The sequence below is a fragment of the Ictidomys tridecemlineatus genome, chromosome 6 (genome assembly GCF_052094955.1).
Source record: "Ictidomys tridecemlineatus isolate mIctTri1 chromosome 6, mIctTri1.hap1, whole genome shotgun sequence".
Classification (NCBI taxonomy): Eukaryota; Metazoa; Chordata; class Mammalia; order Rodentia; family Sciuridae; genus Ictidomys; species Ictidomys tridecemlineatus.
The window spans coordinates 64,061,263-64,083,735 of record NC_135482.1 but is presented as its reverse complement, the minus strand read 5'-3'; the positions used below and the strand labels follow the sequence as shown (position 1 = coordinate 64,083,735).

Below are 22,473 nucleotides of genomic sequence, written 5' to 3'. Positions count from 1 at the left end.
AAAGTTGAAGACTGGCAATCTAGAGATGCAGCAGTTACATTTTTAGGTCTGTGCTCCATTGAAACATGTATTTAAGCATAAGAATACATGTCCAAGAATGATAATGTCCATCAGCCAGAAAGTGGATGAATAACTTGTTGTACCTTCATACAATGAAATATTATATAGCAACATAAAGGAATAACTGTACGTACACAAAACAGCATGATGACTCATAAATAAAACCAACTGGGTGTGGTGGCATGCTTCTGTAATCCTAGTGACTTGGTAGGCTGAGATGGGAGAATCACAATTTGAGGCCAGCCTCAGCAATTTAGCAAGGCTCAAAATTAAAAAAAAAAAAAAAAGGGGCGGGTCCACTGGGGTCATAGCTCAGTGGGAGTATATTTGCCCAGCATGTGCAAGGCACTGGGTTCAATTCTCAGCACTGCATATAAATAAAATAAAGGTCCACTGAAAACTAAAAAAATTAAGTGCTGGGGATGTAGCTCCTGGTAGAGTACTTAACCTAACATGTCAAGGCTCTGGGTTTGAACCTTTTATTATTATTAAATAAATAATAAAATAAAAAGGGCTCTGTATGTAGCTCATTGGTAAAGCACCCCCAGGTTTTATCTCTAGCACACACCCACCACCTAAAGAAAGAAAGAAGTGAAGCACAAAGGAATTTATACAGCACAATTCCATTCATTTACAATTGAAAATTATTCATGAATGTTAACAATATAAAGAAAAAGAAATCAGTGACCAACAAAAACATCAAGATAGTGGTTATCATGGTGCTTCTGAGCAGCTAGGAGGGTTTTCTTCTTATCCTTCTGGTGTCTACACTAATGCTTACTTACTAATTTTTCATTAAGTTATGTGCATATTTTCCATTTTCCCTTTTACGTATCATGTTTCACAAGGAAGGGTTCAAAAAACCCTCCTCAGTCAAACTTATGAAGACTCACAGGAAAAATTATTGTCAAGATCAGGAAAAGGGGCCTGCAGTTGTGGCTTGGTGGTAGAGCGCTTGCCTAGCGCAGTGAAGCCCTGGGTTTGATCCTCAGCACCACATAAAAAATAAATAAATAAAGATATTGTGTCCAACTACAACTAAAAAAATAAATATTAAAACAAAACAAGAAGGAAAGAGTCTCCTCATCTTTACTATTAACTGGTAGATTCTGCATACTAGTTTTGTTTGTTTGCATCTTCACTATTAGCAAAATCAGAGCCAGGTTTGTGTTGTACACACAGCAGATGTGCGTGACCACTCAAACAGCACTTACTGTCTTTACCTCACACCTGCTCTCATCCTATTTTGATTTTTATTAATTTACTTTTACTCTTATTTCCTCACTTAAAAAAAATTAAAGATCACATGTATTTTTAAAACTACTTTAAGGAAAAATATTACAAATAAGTGTTTAGGTTAATTTTAATATGCCCTAAATATCTACAACACTTTTTTAAAAAAGAAAAGGAATCTTACACCTGCCTTTTGATACTAAGTAATAGTTTGCAAAAGATAATCTACCAAAGCACAACCCTTTTGGTTGTGTAATGTCAGATTGGTTGTGCTTTTCCCTTGGTGGTTTATTTTCTTGATGAACTTTGATCTGCTTATCCTTTCTAATAATGTTTAAAGGGAACTACTGTATGCACAGCCAGCTGCCTTCAGCTTCATAAGCGAGCAGAGAGGATTGCATCAGTTCTTGGTGACAAAGGACATCTAAATGCAGGAGATAATGTTGTGTTACTCTACCCACCTGGTAAGTGTTGGATTGGTAGACTACTAAACTCCAAGACTAGTCTACATAGTAGGAGAGGTCAGGAACTCTGGGCTACCATCTATGACCGTGGTACTGTGTATTTCCCAACACCAAGCAACCATGTACCATAAACTAAGGTGTGAGCCAGATGACATACCCCAGAGTTGTGCAGTGTGATAGCTCTTCTTGAGATTCTGTCTTTTTTACTTACTCTTCTATTTCCATTATCAGTGCCTGGCACATAAAAGTCATCTAGTAATTATTAAACAAATGAATGAGTGAATGAAGATTTCAACTACCTGGCTTTTGAAAACTTTTGAAACAGATGATTTGAGGTTGAGCAGTGGTATATACTCATGGGAGTGTACTGGGGAGGCTGAAGCAGGAAGATTTAATGATCCCAGGGGTTCAAGGCCAAACTGGACAATGTAATGAGACCCTGTCCCTTTAAAAAAGGGTGGGGATAGCCAGTATGGCTCAGTGGTAGAGCACAAGGCTCAAGGTTCAACCCCTAGCACCCGAAAACAAAGCAAACAAACAAAAATGATTGCCTTGTTTCTAGGATGGAATGGGACCATTTTGCCTGGCTTCCAAATGATTGTTGTCTTTGAATTCTGTTGACTTAACATTCTTTTTATTATGATTGATGTTTTGTTTCCTCTGTTGTTGCTTTTATCTTTGATGTTCTAATTTAATTTAGTCATAACCTTCTCTTCATAGAAAGAGGGTTAGGATTATTTGATAACAGTTTGCTGTCACCAAATATTAGATGAAATATTTGAGTAATCTCTTTATTCCTACTCCGTCAGCCACATAAATCACTCAAATATCCAGCCTTCTCTGGTCACTTACCTCCCTTATTTCCCTTCACTCTATTATACTTTAGTATGGCATTTTATTTTCATGGATACTGAGATTTCTTAGATCATCTGGTATAGGAATCTCTCCTGCCATATTCCCATATAGTTGTCTTCCAACTATCAATTCAGCAACAGACTAGAGCACATCCTAAGGAGACCTCTCGCCCAGAGTCTTCAAATTGAGCCACATTTTTGCATCCCTAAAATACACAAATTGAGTAAACAACAATTAAGAAGTCCAATTACTCTTCCTATATCAGCCTTCTAATATTTTTATAAAAATTTAAATGTTCCTCATTTCTTCATTTCCTACTTTATCTTCTTAGTTAAAACTCCTCAATTTCTGTAATAAGTAATGTCAAGTAACAATATGAACATGCTTCAAGTATCTTTCAAGGGTTTACTTCTGATGTCTTCCTTGTTATCTGTTCTTGGCTTCTCTTTTAAGTTGTTTTATATGCTGCTTTGCCTTCAGTTTGTTCTTAAGGCACTGACAGAAGAAATTCATATTATTAAGTTCTGATCTGAATAACCCAGCTGGCGCATGATTTTGGAAAATCCACATTTAGTTTCTTAGTGATAGTAGTTGATTAAATGGCTCTCCTGACAGGATCTTCTGTCTTGCAGGCATCGAGTTAATTGCTGCATTCTATGGGTGCCTGTATGCAGGGTGTATACCTGTGACTGTCCGACCTCCTCATGCTCAGAACCTTACTGCAACATTGCCCACTGTTCGCATGATTGTTGATGTAAGTACCAACTGTATCTTGCATTGTCTTCATATCATAAGATCGAGACTTAAACAACGAAGGATCCTTACTAATTTTCCAGTTTTGTTGGTCCAGGAAGTGAAAATTTTCTCCTAAAAACAATCTCCTTTTTTCAGCCTCCAAAGTAATCATCATTATTCAGTGAAGGAACTGTATAGGAAAGTTGTTTTTGGTGAAATATAGAATTATGGCCATTAATCATGAACATTAAGGAGGTGAAGTTCTCATTAGCAATTCTCTGTAAAATTTGTGTCCCCCCTGCTTAAAACATGTTGTCTGTTTGACATTTCTGCACAGTAACCAAGTGTTACTTGCCAAACTCAAAAATCCTCCCAAGTGGATCTACGTAGGAGCCCAGGCCCAGGCTAGGTCCAGTCCACCCCACTGACTGGCAAACCCATGCCAGAACTCAGGCCCCGGCCCGGGGCCAGCTCTGCTGACCTGCCCAGGAGTCCATGGGAACCTAGGACTAACCCACTTCCATCATGGGACACTGTAGCCATCGTCATAGCCCTCCCCACACAGTAGCCTTCTCCTTATGACAACAGATAGGGTCTAGAAGCAGCTGAATCTCGGAACAGGCAGCCCAGGCCATTGTAAGGCCTACCCTTTCAGCTCCATTTCTGAAAGAGGTTGCATCCATCTTGGGATACTCACCCTGCTATTGCCACCACTACCTATAGTTGCAGTAGCATCCATCGTGGGTCACCTGCAGGGACTAGAAGCCCTATAACAAGGTGAGGTACAGATAATCTGCACAGATACTATAAGATTATAGAGTAGAAACTGTTAATACCTCAGATCCACAGTGCAAGAAAGGAAGACTCATAGACAACATGAAAAAACAATGGAAAAACGTGCCCCAATCAAACCAGGATATTACAATAAAAGAATCCATGGACAGTGCAGTTGATGAAATGACAGAAAAGGAGGTTATAGCTTAGTGGCAGAGCACTTGCCTTGCACATGTGAGGCCCTGGGTTCAATCCTCAGCACCACATAAAAATAAATAAAATAAATAAAGATATTGTGTCCATATTTAAAAAAAAATTTTTAAAAGAATGACCTAAATGAACAAATACAGGCAAAAATTGATCACACCAACACAGAGATAAGGGAGCAAATACAGGTAGCAAAAGATTACTTCAAGAGAGAGTCAAAGGGGCTAGGGCTGGGGCTCAGTGGTAGAGCGCTTGCCTTGCACAGGTGAGGCACTGGGTTCGATCCTTAGGACCACATAAAAATAAATAAAGGTATTGTGACCATCTACAACTAAAAAACAATTTAAAAAAAAAGAAAAGAAAGAAAGATTCTGAAAAAAATCATAAATACTTGAAATGAAAGAAACAATAAACCAAATAAAAAACTCATCACCAACAGACTAGATCACTTGGAAGTCAAAACATCAGATAATGAAGACAAAGTATACAATCTGGGAAAAAAGTTGACCACACAGTGAAGATGGTAAGAAATCATGAAAAGAACATCCAAGAATTATGGGATAGCATCAAAAGACCAAATCTAAGAGTTATTGGGATACAGGAAGGCACAGAGATTCAAACCAAAGGAATGCACAATCTCTTCAATGAGATAATTTCAGAAAATTTCCCAAACATGAAGAATACAAATACAAGAGGCTTACAGGACACCAAATATACAAAACGACAACAGTTCTACACCAAGGCACATTATAATGAAAATGCCTAGCATACAGAAAAATGATAGAATTGTAAAGGCCGCAAGAGAGAGGAATCAGATCATGTATGGGGGAGGCCAATTTGTATCTCAGCAGATTTTTCAACCCAAACCTCAACATATACCAAGCTCTAAAAGAAAATGGATGCCAGCCAAGAATCTTATATCCAGCAAAATTAAGCTTCAGATTTGATGATGAAATAAAAACCTTCCATGGGGCTGGGGTTGTGGCTCAGTGGTGGAGCACTTGCCTCATATGTGTGAGGCACTGGGTTCAATCTTCAGCACCACATATAAATTAATGAATAAAATAAAGACACATAAAAGATTTAAAAAAAACTTTCTTGATAAACAAAAAGAAATTTATAGTGAGAAAGCTCGAACTACAGACTATCCTCAGAAAAATATTCCAGGAGGAGGAAATGAAAAACAACAATAAAAATCAGCAAAGGGAAAAATTACACTAAACGAAAGGCCAATCAAAGGAGAAACCAAGTTAAAAACAAAAAATAAACTAAAATGTCCCGGAATACAAATCATATTTCAATAATTAACCCTGAATGTGAATAGCCTAAACTCATCAATTAAAAGACACAGACTGACAGATTGGATTAAAAAAGACCCAACTATATGTTGCCTTCAAGAAATTCATCTCACAGGAAAAGGCATCCACAGACTGAAAGTGAAAGGCTGGGAAAATGGACCACGTAAACAAGCAGGGTTTCCATCCTCATATCAGATAAAGTGGACTTCAAACCAAAGCTAATGAACAGGGATAAAAAAGGATATTTAATACTGCTTAAGGAATTCATACATCAATAAGACATAACAATCATAAATGTCTAAACAAACCCTTCTCAAATACCAGACAGACCACAACACAATAATATTATTGGGTGACTTTAATACACCTGTTCTCACCACTAGCTAGATCTTCCAAACAAAAACTAAACAAACTATAGAACTCAATAATAAAATCAATAATTTGGACTTAACACACATATAGACTATTTCATCCATCAACTAACAAGTACACTTCCTTCTCAGCAACACATGGATCCTTCTCCAAAATAGACCATATGTTATATGGTCAAAGCAAGTCATAGCAAATACGAGAGAGAGAGAGAGAGAGAGAGATAGTACCCTGCATTCTACCAGACCATAATTGAATGAAATTAGAAATCAGTAATAGAAAAGAGAAGCTACTCCCAACACCTGGAGATTATACAATACACTATTGAATGACACATGGATAACAGAAGACATCAGGGAGGAGATTAAAAAAAAGATTCTTAGAGGCAAATGAGAACTCCAGAACAACCTATCAAAAATCTCTGGGACACTATGAAAGCAGTGCTAAGAGGAAAGTTCATTGCATGGAGTTCATTTGTTAAAAGAAGAAAAAGTCATCAAACAACCTGACATTACAGCTCAAAACCCTAGAAAAAGTACAAACTAACTCCAAAAGTAGAAGACATGAAATAATTAAAATCTGAGCAAAAATCAATGAAGTTGAAAATAAAGAAATAGTTCAAAAAATTGACAAAACAAAAAGCTGGTTCTTTGAAAAAATAAAAACAATTGACAAACCCTTAGCCATTTTAATAAATTACAAATTATCACAAAAGACACTATTGAAATACAGAAAACAATTAGAAACTATTTTGAAAATTTATACTCTAGTAAAATAATAAACCTCAAAGATGCTGACAAATTTCTAGAAGCATATGATCAATCCAAACTGAGTCAAGAGGACATATACAATTTAAACAGATCAATTTCAAGCAAGGAAATAGAAGACACCATAAAAAAACCTACCAACCAAGAAAAGCCCAGGACCAGACAGATTCACAGCTGAGTTCTATAAAACCTACAAAGAAGAATTAATACCAATACTCCTCAAATTACTCCATGAAATAGAAAAGGAAGAAACCCTTACAAACTCATTCTACAAAGCTAGTATCATTCTGATAATAAAAATCAGGCAGAGACACATCAAGGAAAGAAAATTTCATACCAGTATCCCTGATGAACATTGATGCAAATATTCTCAATAAAATTCAGGCAAATCACATACAAAAATGTCTTTAAAAAATAGTGCACCATGATCAAGTAGGGTTCATTCCAGGGATGCAAGGTTGGTTCAACATATGGAAATCAGTAAATATAATTCAACACATCAATAGACTTAAAGATAAAAATCATATGATTATATCAATTGATGCAGAGAAAGCATTTGACAAAATACAGCACCCTTTCATGTTCAAAACACTAGAAAAACTAGGGATAGTAGCAACATAACCATAACATTGTAAAAGCTATATGCTAAACCAAGGCCCGCTTCATTTTAAATGGAGACAATTTGAAAGCATTCCCTCTAAAAATGGGAACAAGACAAGAATGCCCTCTTTCACCACTTTATTCAATACAGTCCCTGAAACTCTAGCCATTAGACAGACAAAAGAAATTAAAGGGACACTGATAGGATAAGAAGAGCTCAAAACTATCATTATTTGCTGTCGACATGATTCTATATTTAGAGGATCCAAAATACTCCACCAGAAAATTTCTAGGATTAATTAATGAATTCAGCAAAGTAGCAGGATACAAAATCAGTACCCATAAACCACATGCATTTCTATACATCAGTAATGAATCCTTTGAAACAGAAATTAGCAAAACTACCCCATTCATAATAGCCTCAAAAAAATAAAATGCTTGGGAATCAACAAAGGAGGTGAAAGACCTCTACAATGAAAACTAAAGAACACTAAAGAAGGAAATTGAAGAAACTTTAGAAGATGGAAAGATCTCCCATGCTCTTGGATAGGCAAAATTAATATTGTCAAGGGAGATGATGGCAGGCCAGAGAGAGTTAGTATTCTGTGTCGCTCCATGACCTGGGACTCGAGTAGTGAGAATACTGCTTCTCTGAGCGATATTCCTGCTCCTGCATGGGAATCACAACCACTGTGCCTGTCCAGGGCTCCAGGTCACAGCATCAGAGTAGATCTCCCAATTACTTGTCCACACAATTGGGTACCCGAGCAGACACCATCAACATCCACACAGAACTTTCAGCTGTGCCCCCCACCCCAGCAGAAATCACCAAAACCATTCTCACACTGGCCACCCGGCAGCTTCCCACACACAGGAACTCCATCTGACCCTCCCACGTGGACCCCCATCTACCAATGTGAGGCTCTTCCAGTCGCCTCCTTGGGACTCTTCAGCAGTGGAAATAGTTCCCTGCTGGTAGTAGCCTGCCTGCACCCAAGAACCTCACACAGGCTCTGAAGTCATCCGACAGCAACACACTGCAGCCACAGAGCTTGTCTCTGAACTCATTGTCCACTCACTGTCACTCGGCTCCCCCACACACAACCTGACAGCCCACTGCTGAAAGAGCCTCCATCTTGGGTCACTTTCATCACCATCTTCAGCAGAGGCAACACCCAGTTTGGAACTCCGGCTGGCCAGGTACCCAGTTTCTAACTCCCCCCCTCTCCCAGAAGCTACTACCCCATTACAGTGACACCCTGGTTTCCCCCACCATCCTGAGGGCAGAGATACCAGCTAACAACAGCTGACCCCACCTATTGGATGAGAAGGGAAGCAGGAACGATATGGATTTCCAATCAAAAACAATCCTGTTTCTTTCTTCAAGATATGCCCCCCCGCCCCCCGCCCCTGCCATTCTTCTGCCCTCACATCTCTAACATATGTGAAACCAAGGATTTTGAGAACTGGGACATCTGAATAATATATTATAGCTATGTTGTATATATTTTTTTCCTTTTATCCCACCAATTTCTTCTATTTTAACATTTTTTAATTTTTCTTAATATATATGTGTGTTTGTTTTATGTACTCCACTGTCTTCAATCCAAAAAACTTCTAGGATTAATTAATGAATTCAGCAGGATAGAAAATCAATACCCAATACAAATGTATTTCTGTACATCAGTAATGAAATCTTCTTCTTTGGATTTCTCTTTCACACTTCTTAAGATATATCCTATATCCTCACCTCCTACCTCCTGAGCATATCATCCTACTCCTCACCCTCAGTTCTTTGTCCACCATTAGAAACTGTAAATCTTTTTACAAACCTACTGAGTATATTGTAGATAATAATTGAATTCACCATTTCTATACATTATGACCAAACTAACATCTTAATAACAAACATTTGTTTTTAGGGTGTATACTGTTTATATTGGGATCTGATAACATTGTCCTTCACCTCAAAGGAGAGGTATTAGATCCCTACAGGAACACTGTAAGCCTATAGGGTAAAAACGGTAACACCTCATATCCACAGTGCTAGAAGAGAAGATACACACAAGGGAAGAAAGTGCCCCAAACATATCAAGATACCACATTATTAGAATCCATAGCCAGCATAGCTATGAATGACAGAGAAGGAGTTCAGGATGTACATGATTAAAATGTTCTGCGAATAAAAGGATGATACAAGAGAGCAGATTCAGGCAGCAAAAGATCATTTTGACAATTAGCTACATTAAAAAATACAGGAAGCAAAAGATTATTTCAATAGGGAGATAGAGGTTCTTAAAGAAACAAATCCTTGAAATGAAAGAAATAATAAACCAGATTAAAAGTTTAATTGAAAGCATTACCAACAGATTAGACCACTTGGAAAATAGGACCTCAAACAATGAAGACAAAATATATGATCTTGAAAAGAATGTAGACAACACAGTAAAAATGGTCAGAAACCATGAGCAGAACATTCAAGAAATATGGGATAGCATAAAAACACCAAATTTAAGAGTTATTGGGATAGAGGAAGGGAGTTCCAAACCAAAGGAATGAGCAATCTATTCAATGAAATAATATGAGAAAAATTTCCAAACATAAAGAATGAATTGGAAAACCAAATTCAAGAGGCTTACATTATGCCAAATGTACAAAATCACAATAGATCTACACCAAGGCACATTATAATGAAAATTCCTAACATATAGAATAAGGAGAGAATATTAAAAGCCACAAAAGAAAGGAATCAGATTACATATGGAAGGAACCAATTAGAATATGTGCAGATTTTTTAATCCAGATCTTGAAAGCTAGAAGATCCTGGAACAACATGTATCAACCTCTGAATGAAAGTGGATGCCAACCAAGAGTCTTATATCCAGCAAAATTAAGCTTTAGATTTAATGATGAAGTAAAAACCTTCCATGATAAACAAAAGTTAAAAGAATTTACAACTCAAAAGCCTCCTCTACAGAACATCCTCAGCAAAATATTCAGAACAACAGTGAAAATCTACAAAGGGAGGTAAAAGCAAAAACTAATCAAAGGAGAAACCAGGTCAAGTTAAATACCAAAAATAAACAAAAATGGCAATACAGATCATGTGTATGATAATAATCAATAATCACCCTGAATGTTAATTGCCTAAGTTCACCAATCAAAAGACAGACTGGCAGATTTGATTTAAAAAACAAAAAACAATATGCTGCCTCCAAGAAACTCATTTTATAGGAAAAGACATCCACAGACTAAAGGTGAAAGGTTGGGAAAAATCATACCACTCACATGGACTGCAGAAGCAAGCAGGGGTTTCCATCATCATCATCAAATAAACTAGACTTCAAGCCAACGTAATCAAAAGGGATTAAGAAGGACATTTCATATTGCTTAAGGGAACCATTCATCAACAAGACATAATAACAACAACAAAAATTTATATGCCCCAAACAGTGGAGTGTCTATGTTCATCAAACAAACTCTTCTCAAGTTCAAGAGTCAAATAGACCACAACACAATAATTCAGGGAGACTTTAACACACCTCTTTCACCTCTGGATAGATAATCCAAACAAAAGCTGAACAACGAAACTATAGAACTCAATAATACAATTAATAACTTAGACTTAATTGACATATATAGAATATTTCATCCTTCAATTCACTTTCTTCTCAGCAGCACATGGATCCTTCTCTAAAATAGACCATATATTATGCTACAAAGCAACTCTTAGCAAATATAAAAAAGTAGAGATACTAACCTGCAATCTATCAGATCATAATGGAATGAAATTAGAAATCAATGATAAAATAAGAACTAAAAGTTACTCCAATATCTGGAGAATAAATAATATGATATTGAATGAATAATGGGTTGAAAAAGACATTGAGGAAATTAAAAAATTCTTAGAGGTAAATGAGAATACAAATACAATGTATCAAAATCTCTGGGATACTATATAGGCAATACTAAGAGGAATGGAGTTCATTCCTCTTAGTATTTCATGGAGTTCATTCCTTAAAAGAAGAAAAAATAAACAAATAACTTAACATTATATCTGAAAGTCCTAGAGAAAGAACAAATCAATACCAAAAGCAGTAGAAGACAGGAAATAATTAAAATCAGAGCTGAAATCAATGAAATTGAAACAAAAGAAATAATTGAATAAATGGACAAAAGAAAAAGTTGGTTCTTTGAAAAAACAAATAAAGTTGACAAATCCTTAGCTATGCCAATGAAGAGAAGGAAAGAGAAAATTCAGATTACCAATATACATGATGAAAAAATAAATATCACAACAGATACTACAGAAATATAGAAGATAATTAGAAATTATTTTGAAAACTTATATTCCAATAAAATATAAAATATTGAACACATTGACAGACTTCTAGAGTCATATGATTTGCCCAAATTGAATCAGGATGATATACACAATTTAAATAGATCAATTTCAAGCGATGAAATAGAAGATGTCATTAGAGTCCCACCCACCCAAGAAAAGCCCAGGACCAGATGGAAACATAGCCGAGTTCTACAAGACCTTTAAAGAAGAACTAATACCAATACTTTTCAAGTTATTTCAGGAAATAGAAAAAGAGAGAGCACTTCCAAACTCCTTCTATGAGGCCAATATCACCCTGATTCCAAAAACCAGGCAGACACATCAAAGAAAGAAAACTTTAGACTAATATCTCTAATGAACATAGATGCAAAAATTCTCAAAAAAATTCTGGCGTATCAAATACAAAAACATAGTGCACCATGTTCAAGTGGAGTTCATCTGAGGGATGCAAGGTTGGTTCAACACACAGAAATCAATAAATGTAACTGATCACATCAATAGACTTAAAGATAAGAACCATATGATCATTTCCATACACACAGAAAAAGCATTTGACAAAATACAGCACTCCTTCATGTTCAAAACACTAGAAAAACTAGGGATAATCGGCACATGTCTCATTTTAAAAGCTATCTATCTGTGCTAAGCCCCAGACCAATATCATTCTAAATGGGGAAAAAATTAATGTATTTTTTTTTCTAAAAACTGGAACAAGACAGGGAAGCTATCTTTCACCATTTATGTTTAACATAGTTCTTGAAACACTGGCCAGAGCAATTAGATAAAAGAAGTTAAAGGGATACAGATAAGAAGAATTCAAATTAGTACTATTTGCCGATTATATGATTCTATACCTAGAAGACCCAAAAAATTCTACCAGAAAACTTCTAGAACTAGTAAATGAATTCAGCAAAGTAGCAGGATACAAAATCAACACTCATAAATCAGTGACAAATCCTCTGAAAGAGAAACAAGGAAAACTACCCCATTTACAATAGCCTCAAAAAAAACAAAACAAAACAAAAAAAACAAAACAAAACTTGGGAATCAACCTTAATAAAAGAGGCAAAAGACCTCTTCAATGAAAACTACAGAACACTATAGAAATTAAAAAAGACCTTAGAAGATGGAAAGATCTCCCCTTGTTCTTGAATAGGCAGAATTAATATTGTCAAAATGACCATACTACCAAAAGTATTAGACAGATTTAATGCAATTCCAATCAAAATCCCAATGACCTTCCTCATAGAAACAAAAAAAGCAGTCATGAAATTCATCTGGAAAAATAGGAGACCCAGAATAGCTAAAGCAATCCTTAGCAAGAAGAATAAAGCAGGAGGCATCACTATACCAGACCTTAAACTACACTACAGAGCAGTAGTAACAAAAACAGCATGGTATTGGCATCAAAATAAACTGGTAGACCACTGGTACAAATACAGGACACAGAGAGACTAACCCACATAATTACAGTTATATTAGACAAAGGCACCAAAAATATACTTTGGAGAAAAGATAGCCTCTTCAACAAGTGGTGCTGGGAAAACTGGAAATTCATATGCAACAAATGAAATGAAACCCCTCTCACCATGCACAAAACTCAACACAAAGTGGATCAAAGACCTAGGAATTAAACCAGAGACCCTGCATCTAATAGAAGAAAAAATCAGCCCAAATCTCCATCATATTGCTTTACTTCCTTAACAAGAATCCTAAAGTGCAAGAAATAACATCAAAAATTTATTTATTTATTTTTTTTTATTTTTATTTTTTTTTAAAGAGAGAGTGAGAGAGGGGAGAGAGAGAGAGAGAGAAATTTTAATATTTTATTTTTTAGTTCTCAGCGGACACAACATCTTTGTTGGTATGTGGTGCTGGGGATCGAACCCGAGCCGCACGCATGCCAGGCGAGCGCGCTACCGCCTGAGCCACATCCCCAGCCCCAACATCAAAAATTTATAAATGGGATGGACTTAAACTAAAAAGCTTCTTCTCAGCAAAAGAAACAATCAATGAGGTGAACAGAGAGCCTTCATTTTAGGAGCAAATTTTTGCCACACACACATCAGAGCACTAATCTCCAGGATACATAAGGAACTCCAAATACTTAACATCAAAAAACCAAACAACCCAATCAGTAAATGGGCTAAGGAGTTGAACAGACACTTTTCAGAAGAAGATACATTCAATCAACAGATATATGAAAAAATATTCAACATTTCTTGTAATTAGAGAAATACAAATAAAAACTACTCTTAAGATTTCATCTCACTCCAGTCAGAATGGTAGCTAACAAGAATACGGATAATAAATGTTGGCAAGGATGTGGGGGAAAAGGCACACTCATACGTTGCTGGTGGGACTACAAATTGGTGCAACTCATCTGGAAAGCAGTATGGAGATTCCTTAGAAAACTTGAAATGGAACCACCATTTAACCCAGCTATCCCATTCCTCAGGATATATATATATATATATTTCCCAAAGGACTTAAAAACAGCATACTACAGTGATGCAGCCACATCAATCAATGTTCATAGCAGCTCAATTTACAATAGCTAAACTGGAAGCAACCTAGATGCCCTTCAATAGATGAATGGGTAAAGAAACTGTGGTGTATATACACAATAGAATATTTCTCAGCATTAAAAGAGAATAAAATCATGGCATTTGCAGGTAAGTGGATGGAGTTGGAGAATATCATACTAAGTGAAGTAAGTCAATCCCACAAAATTGATAAGTAGGTGCAGATCCATAATGGGGATGGGGGAGGCATGTGAAAAGTGGAGGAACTTTGGGCAAAGGGGAGGAAGGCAAGGGAGGATGCATGGGAGCAGGAAAGACAGTGGAATGAGATGGACATCATTACCCTATATGACTGCACATTATGGTGTGATGCTATATTTTGTACAACCATAGAAAGGTAAATGCATTCTGCTGTCATATATACCTAATTAAAATAAATAAATAAGGTTAAAAAAAATCCTCCCAAGTGCAGATCACTTTCATTTGGTCATTTGGTTAGTTTTGTAAATTCATTTGGTATAGTATTAAAAGATGTCCTGGTTTGGAGGTTTTGCCCCGTGGTCGAACATTCATACGGCATGTATGACATGCTGGATCCCTAGCACCACATGGGAAAAAAAATGACATCCAAATCTTGTTCTGAAGTTGATAGAAATTTTTACATATGAAAATTGAAGTTAAATCTGTATTGCATCATATCCTAATGTACTTTAAAGCAGAAGGCAGTCTTGGCCAAGGTACTAAAAGGTTGTAGAATCCTAATTTATTTAATATTTGTTTCTCTGAGAACTGCCACTCTGTCAGCAACTTGAGTCTGTAGCATAAAAGCCATATTCACTACAAATGATTTTATTTTGAAGTTTGTTTCAACAAAATGCCCTTGTTATATCCTACAAAGTGGGTTAGAAAAGTAGGGAAGGGAATTTATTTCTATTGAGGCAGTTTTTGAGCAAAGTAGGTCAGTTTGCATTCTGTGCATAGCTGGACAGTGTCTGTGGGAGCGTCTGTCTGCATCTGTGTCCTCACATCAGCATACTTTCTAGCCTGGTCACTTTCCCCCTTCACTAGACTGGCACACACTGACTCCAGACATTCTTATCTGTCTCCTCTCATTCCCTGAGCACTACAAAATCCATGTCTTATTTTATTCAGGTCTTCATAAAATCACAGAATTCTGGGATCCATACTGAGAATATAATTATGAAATATTTGAAAATCACTGTTGTAAGCAATAGCTTGTGTTGTGAAGAAGTCTGCTGTTCTGGGAGAATTAAGTGTTACATATTTCCAGAGGGCAAAGTGTAAAAGGAAGATATTGACTTTATTCTTTGAAAAGCTGATACTGGGCTGGGGATGTGGCTCAAGCGGTAGCGCGCTTGCCTGGCATGCGTGCGGCCTGGGTTCGATCCTCAGCACCGCGTACCAACAAAGATGTTGTGTCCGCTGAGAACTAAAAAATAAATATTAAAAATTCTCTCTTTCTCTCTCTCTCTCTCTCTCTCTCCTCTGTCACTCTAAAAAAAAAAAAAAAAAAAAGAAAAGCTGATACTACCCTGACTAGTATGGTGTATGAGTTGCTTTTAGCAGCAGCCAGAGGTAGAGCTAACCCTCCTGATGCTCATTGCTGTTTGTTTTTTAGGTCAGCAAAGCAGCATGTATTCTCACCACTCAAACCCTAATGAGGTTACTAAGGTCCCGAGAAGCAGCAGCAGCTGTGGATGTGAAAACCTGGCCAGCCATCATTGACACAGGTAAAAGGGAGATTTCTCCTGAGCTGTCATGGGAGCTAGAACATTTATGAGATTTCCTAGATCCTGTGCCAAACACATTGACATAGCTTTTATGGCACACATTCCATCTGCTAAGATAGAGGCAAAAACCTAGGATCCAATTAGCCTAAAGTACTCGGCAGTGTAATAACCAGGCACTGAGAAGTTACTCTTGGTATCATTGAAAGTTCATTAGGTTTTTATGCCGGATGTGATCCATTATTTTTCCATGTATGGCCATGTAAAATAGTGAGATGATCTGATCCATGATTTTCAGGTGTGATATAGTTGAAACAATATTGTACAAGGAATCAGAAAACCTGGTTTCTGGTTAGAGCTTTATTATTTCCTGTCTAACCTTGAAATTACTCTTTTCTAAAATACTGCCTATCCCTACTTGACTCACATTTATTGAGAAAATCAAATAAAATATAATATGAAAATAGGTTGAAAACCACAATATGCATGAATTTTACATGGTATTCATATTAAAGGAGGTAAGACCCAGGAATAGATAGAAAATCAGTGGAATAGGGAAGAGCATGGGTTTTGAACTCAGCCACTTTAAAAATTCTCAGGTCTTTGCTAGTCTCTGAGTATTCTTAACTAACCTAGATAGAACTGACTATAAAATGGGAGTTATAAAGATTGAGTGATGTAAAATACCTAGCATAAAATCATAATGATAACATCTGTTACTGAGCCTTTTTTATGTGTCATTCACTTAACACATTACCTAAATTTATCCTTACTCTAATCCTTTTAGCTGGCTGCTACGTTTGTTTGTTTGTTTTAAGTACCAGAGAGTGAGCCCAGGGGTACTTAACCACTAAGCTCCATCCCCAGCCTTTTTTTTTTTTTTCTTTGAGATAGGGTCTTGCTAAGTTGCTGAGGCTGACTTTTAACTTATGATCCGCCTGCCTCAGCCTCCTGAGTACCTGGGTTTATAGGTACACACCTGTAAATTACCAATTCTGAATTGCCATACCTGGCTTTTAGGTGGCTGATATTTTTACCCTCATTTCAAAGATAAGACAACCAAAGCACAGGGAAATTAAGAAAACTATAGAAGTGAAATGCAGACCTGGCCAGTTTGGCTTATTGCCCACCTCTTAACCATTAATTTCCTCCTACCCTGTTTTCATAAAGTACTTTATAGTATCTACGTCCACAATATTTATATGGATTTAAATGCAGAGATGATAGTATTTGTGATTATTGTGTGCCAGATGCTGAGCTGGATTTTTATATTTGTTATTCAAAGGCAGAAGCACAGTTGTATATAACCCAAGTGGTATATATTATTTGTGTTGGTATTAATGATAACAAACCGTTGTGCTGTGGTAATGGACTCAGTGACATTGCAGGAAGACCTAAAATATGGGCTGTGGGTACAGACAAGAGTAAGGTTTCTTTTAGGTACATGAATGGTCACGAGTGACTCAACCTTACACAATGATAGGTCAAAGGTGATGGATAGAGAAAGTTTTTTGTCTGACCAGAAATGGGCACCCATGACATGGAGATTTAAAACTCAGGATTTTTTCTTTTAGGACATGGACATTGAATGGTTGGGTCACAGACATCCTTGGGGTTGACATATTCATAAAATGGGGGAATTATCATAAATGAGAAAAAAATTACCAATTCTAAATTACCAGTCTTAAAGTCTTCCAGGTAAACTTGGAGGAAAACTGTCCAACTTTTAAAGCTTCCCGTGATTAATAGAACATGCACTAAATTGTAAATAATGAACTTTAATTGGAAACCAGCATATCAACAGCTAATGCTTTTTGAGTATACACTCAGTCATTTGTTGTCTTTAATGTGTTTTGTGTGAATTAACTTCCCAACAGTTATTCATTTAAAGAAGAGGAAAACAGACACAAAGGCCACATAGCTGAGAAAAATAGAACCAGGATTTGAACACAGCTGTATGCTTCTTACTAAACTTCTGTTAAATAAATTGACCTGATGTAGATTTACTTGTTGTATTTAGATTGTCTAATGTTGTCCTCAACCCCAACCTGTCTCAAAGAGGCTTGGTTAAAAATGAGAAGCCCGGGCTTTTCAAATTCCAGAAGCTAAATTCAACCATAGCAAAGCCACAGAAAACCAGTTGAAGAGCAATACTTTTCATGTTCCAGCATGTCTGATTGATGTTTTTTCTTTTCATTGCAGATGATTTACCCAGAAAAAGGTTACCTCAGCTGTATAAACCACCTACACCTGAGATGTTGGCATATCTTGATTTTAGTGTCTCCACAACTGGCATGCTTACAGGAGTGAAGGTAAAATTATTTGGGTGTATTCACTCACTTATCAAAGTCTGCTGATATGCCAGACCACAGAAAAAGAGATGACCACTGTCCCGGAGACTTTAGCTGTAGAGGCCAACTGGTTGAACCAGCGGCCAGTAGGCGGAGGATCAAGGGTCCCTTCTATATTTAAATAAAAGCATCGGCTCTTCCGGAAAACATTATCTCAAGGAATTTGGATTTTGAAGTGTCTGAACCTAGCATAGATCCTAACAAATAATCAGATTCCTCATAAAAGTCAGTAAGCAGTTGTAAGTTCACATATAAAATGCAGTATTAACTAATGAATAGAAATGTGATGTCTAATTTAGATTTAGGTTAAACTTTAAGGAAATAAAAAATATATCATTTGATGAGTTTAGGGAATTTAAACTTTTCAAAGCTGTGTCTCTGCCTGTGGGATGCCAGTTCCATCCTATTCCATGTTCCTTACTTTGCAGATGTCCCACTCTGCAGTTAATGCTCTTTGTAGAGCCATCAAGCTCCAGTGTGAGTTGTATTCTTCTCGGCAGATCGCCATCTGCCTTGACCCTTACTGTGGACTTGGCTTTGCACTCTGGTGTCTCTGCAGGTAGGGATGAAAAAGCCAAAGAAACAGAATGTATGGGGTATACTTGGAATATAACAATCTTCTTCTTTCTTTTGCTCCCCTAAATTCTATAATGTTTCAGTAAAATGCTGATGTTTCTAGAATTTATGCACCTAATCTGTATCTGACATTTGTTTAGTTTTGTTTGTATTTTCCCTTTTCCGTTCTATTAGTTTGTTTTAGTATTGGGAATTGACACATCAGGGCCTCACATGTGCTAGACAAGTGCTCTACCACCGAGCTACAGCCCCAGTCCTTTTTATTTTTTATTTTGAGACAGGGTCTTTCCAAGTTACCCAGGCTGGCTTTGACTTGTAATCCTCCTGCTTCAGCCTTCCTAGTTGCTGGAATTACAGGCATGCACCACTGAGTCCAACAACTTCTGTTAGATTTTTGTCTCGTACAAAATGGCAGTGATCTTGTTACCTGTTCTCTGCTCCAACCTGTAATTCTTGTTTTAGAAATGATTCTTGGATGAAATATGACATGTTTTGACAGCCAGAATATACCCCCTAAGCTTGGCAGGAAGGAATATGATGGGATAGGATGACAGCATGTGGCTGGAAAGTGGCATGTTTGCCCTGGGCAGATTGCTTCTTGAAAAATAGCAGGTCCCATCTTCCACCATCTGCCCAGAAAACCTTATTTCAGACCTGCATCTTCACCTTCTGGGTTGACATTATGAATGCTTCAAAAATGCCTGTAACATCCTCCTTCTACATGCCCATCTTTGTTAGGGTTGGTTTGTCTACTGTGGTGCCCAAAATAGGAACTTGAGCATTATTTTCAACTTCTATATCTTTATGTCTCACATCTAATGAAATATTCTTTCCTTTGGCTCAGTTATTCCTGTGCCTTTGTGTGTAGCACTGGCACATACTTGTAATCCCAGCATCTCAGGAAGCTGAGGCAGGAGAATCACAGATTTGAAGCCTTCCTCAGCAACTTAGTGAAACCCTGTCTCAAAATAAAAAATATAGAAAGGCTGAGAATGGCTCAGTGAATCACAACTGGATTCAATCCCCAGTATACCCCAACAAACACAAAAATAATAAGAATAACTATTATTATTATTATTAGTGTTATTTTTATTATTATTTCTGGGTCTTTCAGAATTAAAAACAGCCCCTTTTGTGGCTCATAATTCTGATGGACTGGGTTTTCACACCATTGTCTGAGATATGCCTCCCTCAAATCTAGTTATGATATTGGCATATTACCTATCTGTTGTGGAAAAAATAATTAATAAGGATTACCCAGATCTAATAACTTCAGTCTCCAGAGGTAGCAATCACAAAAATGCAGAATTCCTGAGCTCCTAGTGATTCTGATCTAGATTATATATATGATATGTGACTCTGCCATTCCTTTCTTTTTATTCTGACTTCAATGTCAGGGTTCAGGCCCACATTATCCTTTACCTTCACTATTGGTGTAACCACTTCTGTCTCTCAATTTTCAATGGTTCAAGTCTCCCATCCCTACTCCCGAGTTACTGGTTTTGCCCCAACTTAGAGCCACACTTTTAAAAGTAAAGACTGACTTTCTTTATAAGACAGTTAAGCTCTTTTATAGTTTGGCCCCTGCTCTTTTGGCCTCACTTTCCCCTTGTACCCTGTACTCTAGGATTTCCCTAGAATGCTATTTCTTTTTTTTCTTTTGTTTGTGGTATGGGGATTGAACCCAGGGGCACTTAACCACCGAGCCACATTCCCATTAATAAAAATTAATTTTTTATTTTGAGACAAGGTCTCACTAAGTTACTTAGGGCTTCGCTAAGTTGCCAAGTCTAGCTTTGAACTTGGAATTCTCCTGCCTCAGCCTCCTGAGTCATTGGGATTATAGGCGTGCAGCACTGTGCCTGACTAGAATGCAATTTCTGACAGCTTTACATACTCCGTATTTCTTTGCCTTTGCATATGCTTTTCTTCTGCATGAAATATACTGCCCCTGTTCTCACTCACTCCCAGCCACTCAAATTCCTACTTCTTTAAGCCCCAGCTCTAGTGCTATCTACTCAGTGAACCCTACCACCTCTGCCCCAGCTCTCTTAGCTTGAATGAATTGCTCTTTAATTTGTGAACTCTGTGCCCTTTATTCACATCTGTTATCACACCTATTACAGTCTGCTTTATTTTATGATTACTATATCTTGGGAATTGCAAGGGAATAAGGTTGATTCTTAGATCTTCAATCTAATGCGACCCCTCTACTATCCTTCCCACTCAGTAAATATTTGCCAAGTTTATGACATTTTGAAACATCTTAGGATGAATTGATAATATCAGCTTTTACATTCTTCATTACAGTGTCTATTCAGGTCACCAATCCATCTTAATTCCTCCTATGGAGTTAGAAAATAACCTTTTCCTCTGGCTCACTACTGTCAACCAGTACAAAATAAGGGACACTTTCTGCTCCTACTCAGTAATGGAACTTTGCACTAAAGGATTAGGAAACCAAGTGGAGGTGCTAAAGGTAAGAAGTAACTACCACAAGTAACCAGTTCTAAGAGATTTTTAAAATAAGGGTCCAGGGCATGCTAATACCAGAGTAAGGGTTAGCAGACATATTTGCCGGTTTCTAGCCAGACAATTAATGGATATTTTGTAAACTTTAAGAAGTTTAACCTTTCTTACTTCCTAATTTAGTGTATACTTTCAGAGTCTAACGTGGGTCTCTGTGGAGAAGGCAAAACCGATTGAAAGATAAAAGGGAACTATGACCTCCCTTAGAATTTTCCCAATAGAATTTAAAACCTCAGAATATGAGAGATTGGAGACTGTCCTGCAGCTAAAGGTAGCTCATTTATGTGTGTATACAGTGATTATATTTCTGTCACATGAGAAAGTTGGAAAATACTGAATTTTCTTTGAGAAGTATGACTTCAAGAATGAAAAAGAGACAAAAGGTTAGATATCCAAAGTTCTAGATTTATTTTTCTCTTAGTCTCAGAAAATAGGAAGAAATCTAAGGTTCAGAAATGAGAAAAGACAGAATGTATTACTGAAAAGTCTAAGATTTTTAGATAAAAGAGGAAAGAAATAGAGAACTAGCAGATTTACATGTGAGTAATGATTTTAATGGAATGTTTGTATTTTCTTCTTTTCTAAAAGCTGTTTTTTTTCTGTGTGTATGGGCCAAGAAAATAGTTCCTCAGATTTTCCTGACCAAAGAGAGAGCAGTGATTCTACCTATTCAGTTCTCTTCTGATCCTACTAACTCAGCTTATGGCATGGGTATCTTACAGACAAGGGGGATTAACCTCTCCTGCATCCGGACCTGTGTAGTGGTGGCAGAAGAGCGCCCCCGCATTGCCCTCCAGCAGTCCTTCTCCAAGCTCTTTAAAGACATTGGTCTGTCCCCTCGAGCCGTCAGTACCACTTTTGGATCAAGAGTCAATGTAGCAATATGTTTACAGGTGAGGTCAAAATCTAGTATGCTAGGGGCTTAGGTTGTGGCTCAGCGGCAGAGCGCTCGCCTAGCATGTACGAGGCCCTGGGTTCGATCCTCAGCACCACATAAAAATAAATAAATGAAATAAAGATATTGTGTCCTACTAAAA

The 22,473-nt window shown here is 37.1% G+C and overlaps 1 protein-coding gene and 1 non-coding gene across 7 annotated transcripts in view; both read left to right on the top strand.

The window, feature by feature from the left end:
* Window positions 1-22,473, top strand: part of Dip2b (disco interacting protein 2 homolog B) — a 239,212-nt gene that overhangs the window by 203,788 nt on the left and 12,951 nt on the right. For all 6 annotated transcript variants that reach the window (XM_078014696.1, XM_021726156.3, XM_078014694.1 and 3 more), the window contains 7 exons: window positions 1,634-1,757; window positions 3,245-3,366; window positions 15,872-15,983; window positions 18,183-18,292; window positions 18,760-18,890; window positions 21,218-21,386; window positions 22,159-22,329. In XM_078014696.1, coding sequence (XP_077870822.1) covers window positions 1,634-1,757; window positions 3,245-3,366; window positions 15,872-15,983; window positions 18,183-18,292; window positions 18,760-18,890; window positions 21,218-21,386; window positions 22,159-22,329 — 939 coding nt within the window. The remainder of the gene's footprint in view (window positions 1-1,633; window positions 1,758-3,244; window positions 3,367-15,871; window positions 15,984-18,182; window positions 18,293-18,759; window positions 18,891-21,217; window positions 21,387-22,158; window positions 22,330-22,473) is intronic.
* Window positions 20,034-20,138, top strand: LOC120888803 (small nucleolar RNA U13). The gene has a single exon (XR_005732486.2). It is a non-coding gene; the product is annotated as a small nucleolar RNA U13 (small nucleolar RNA).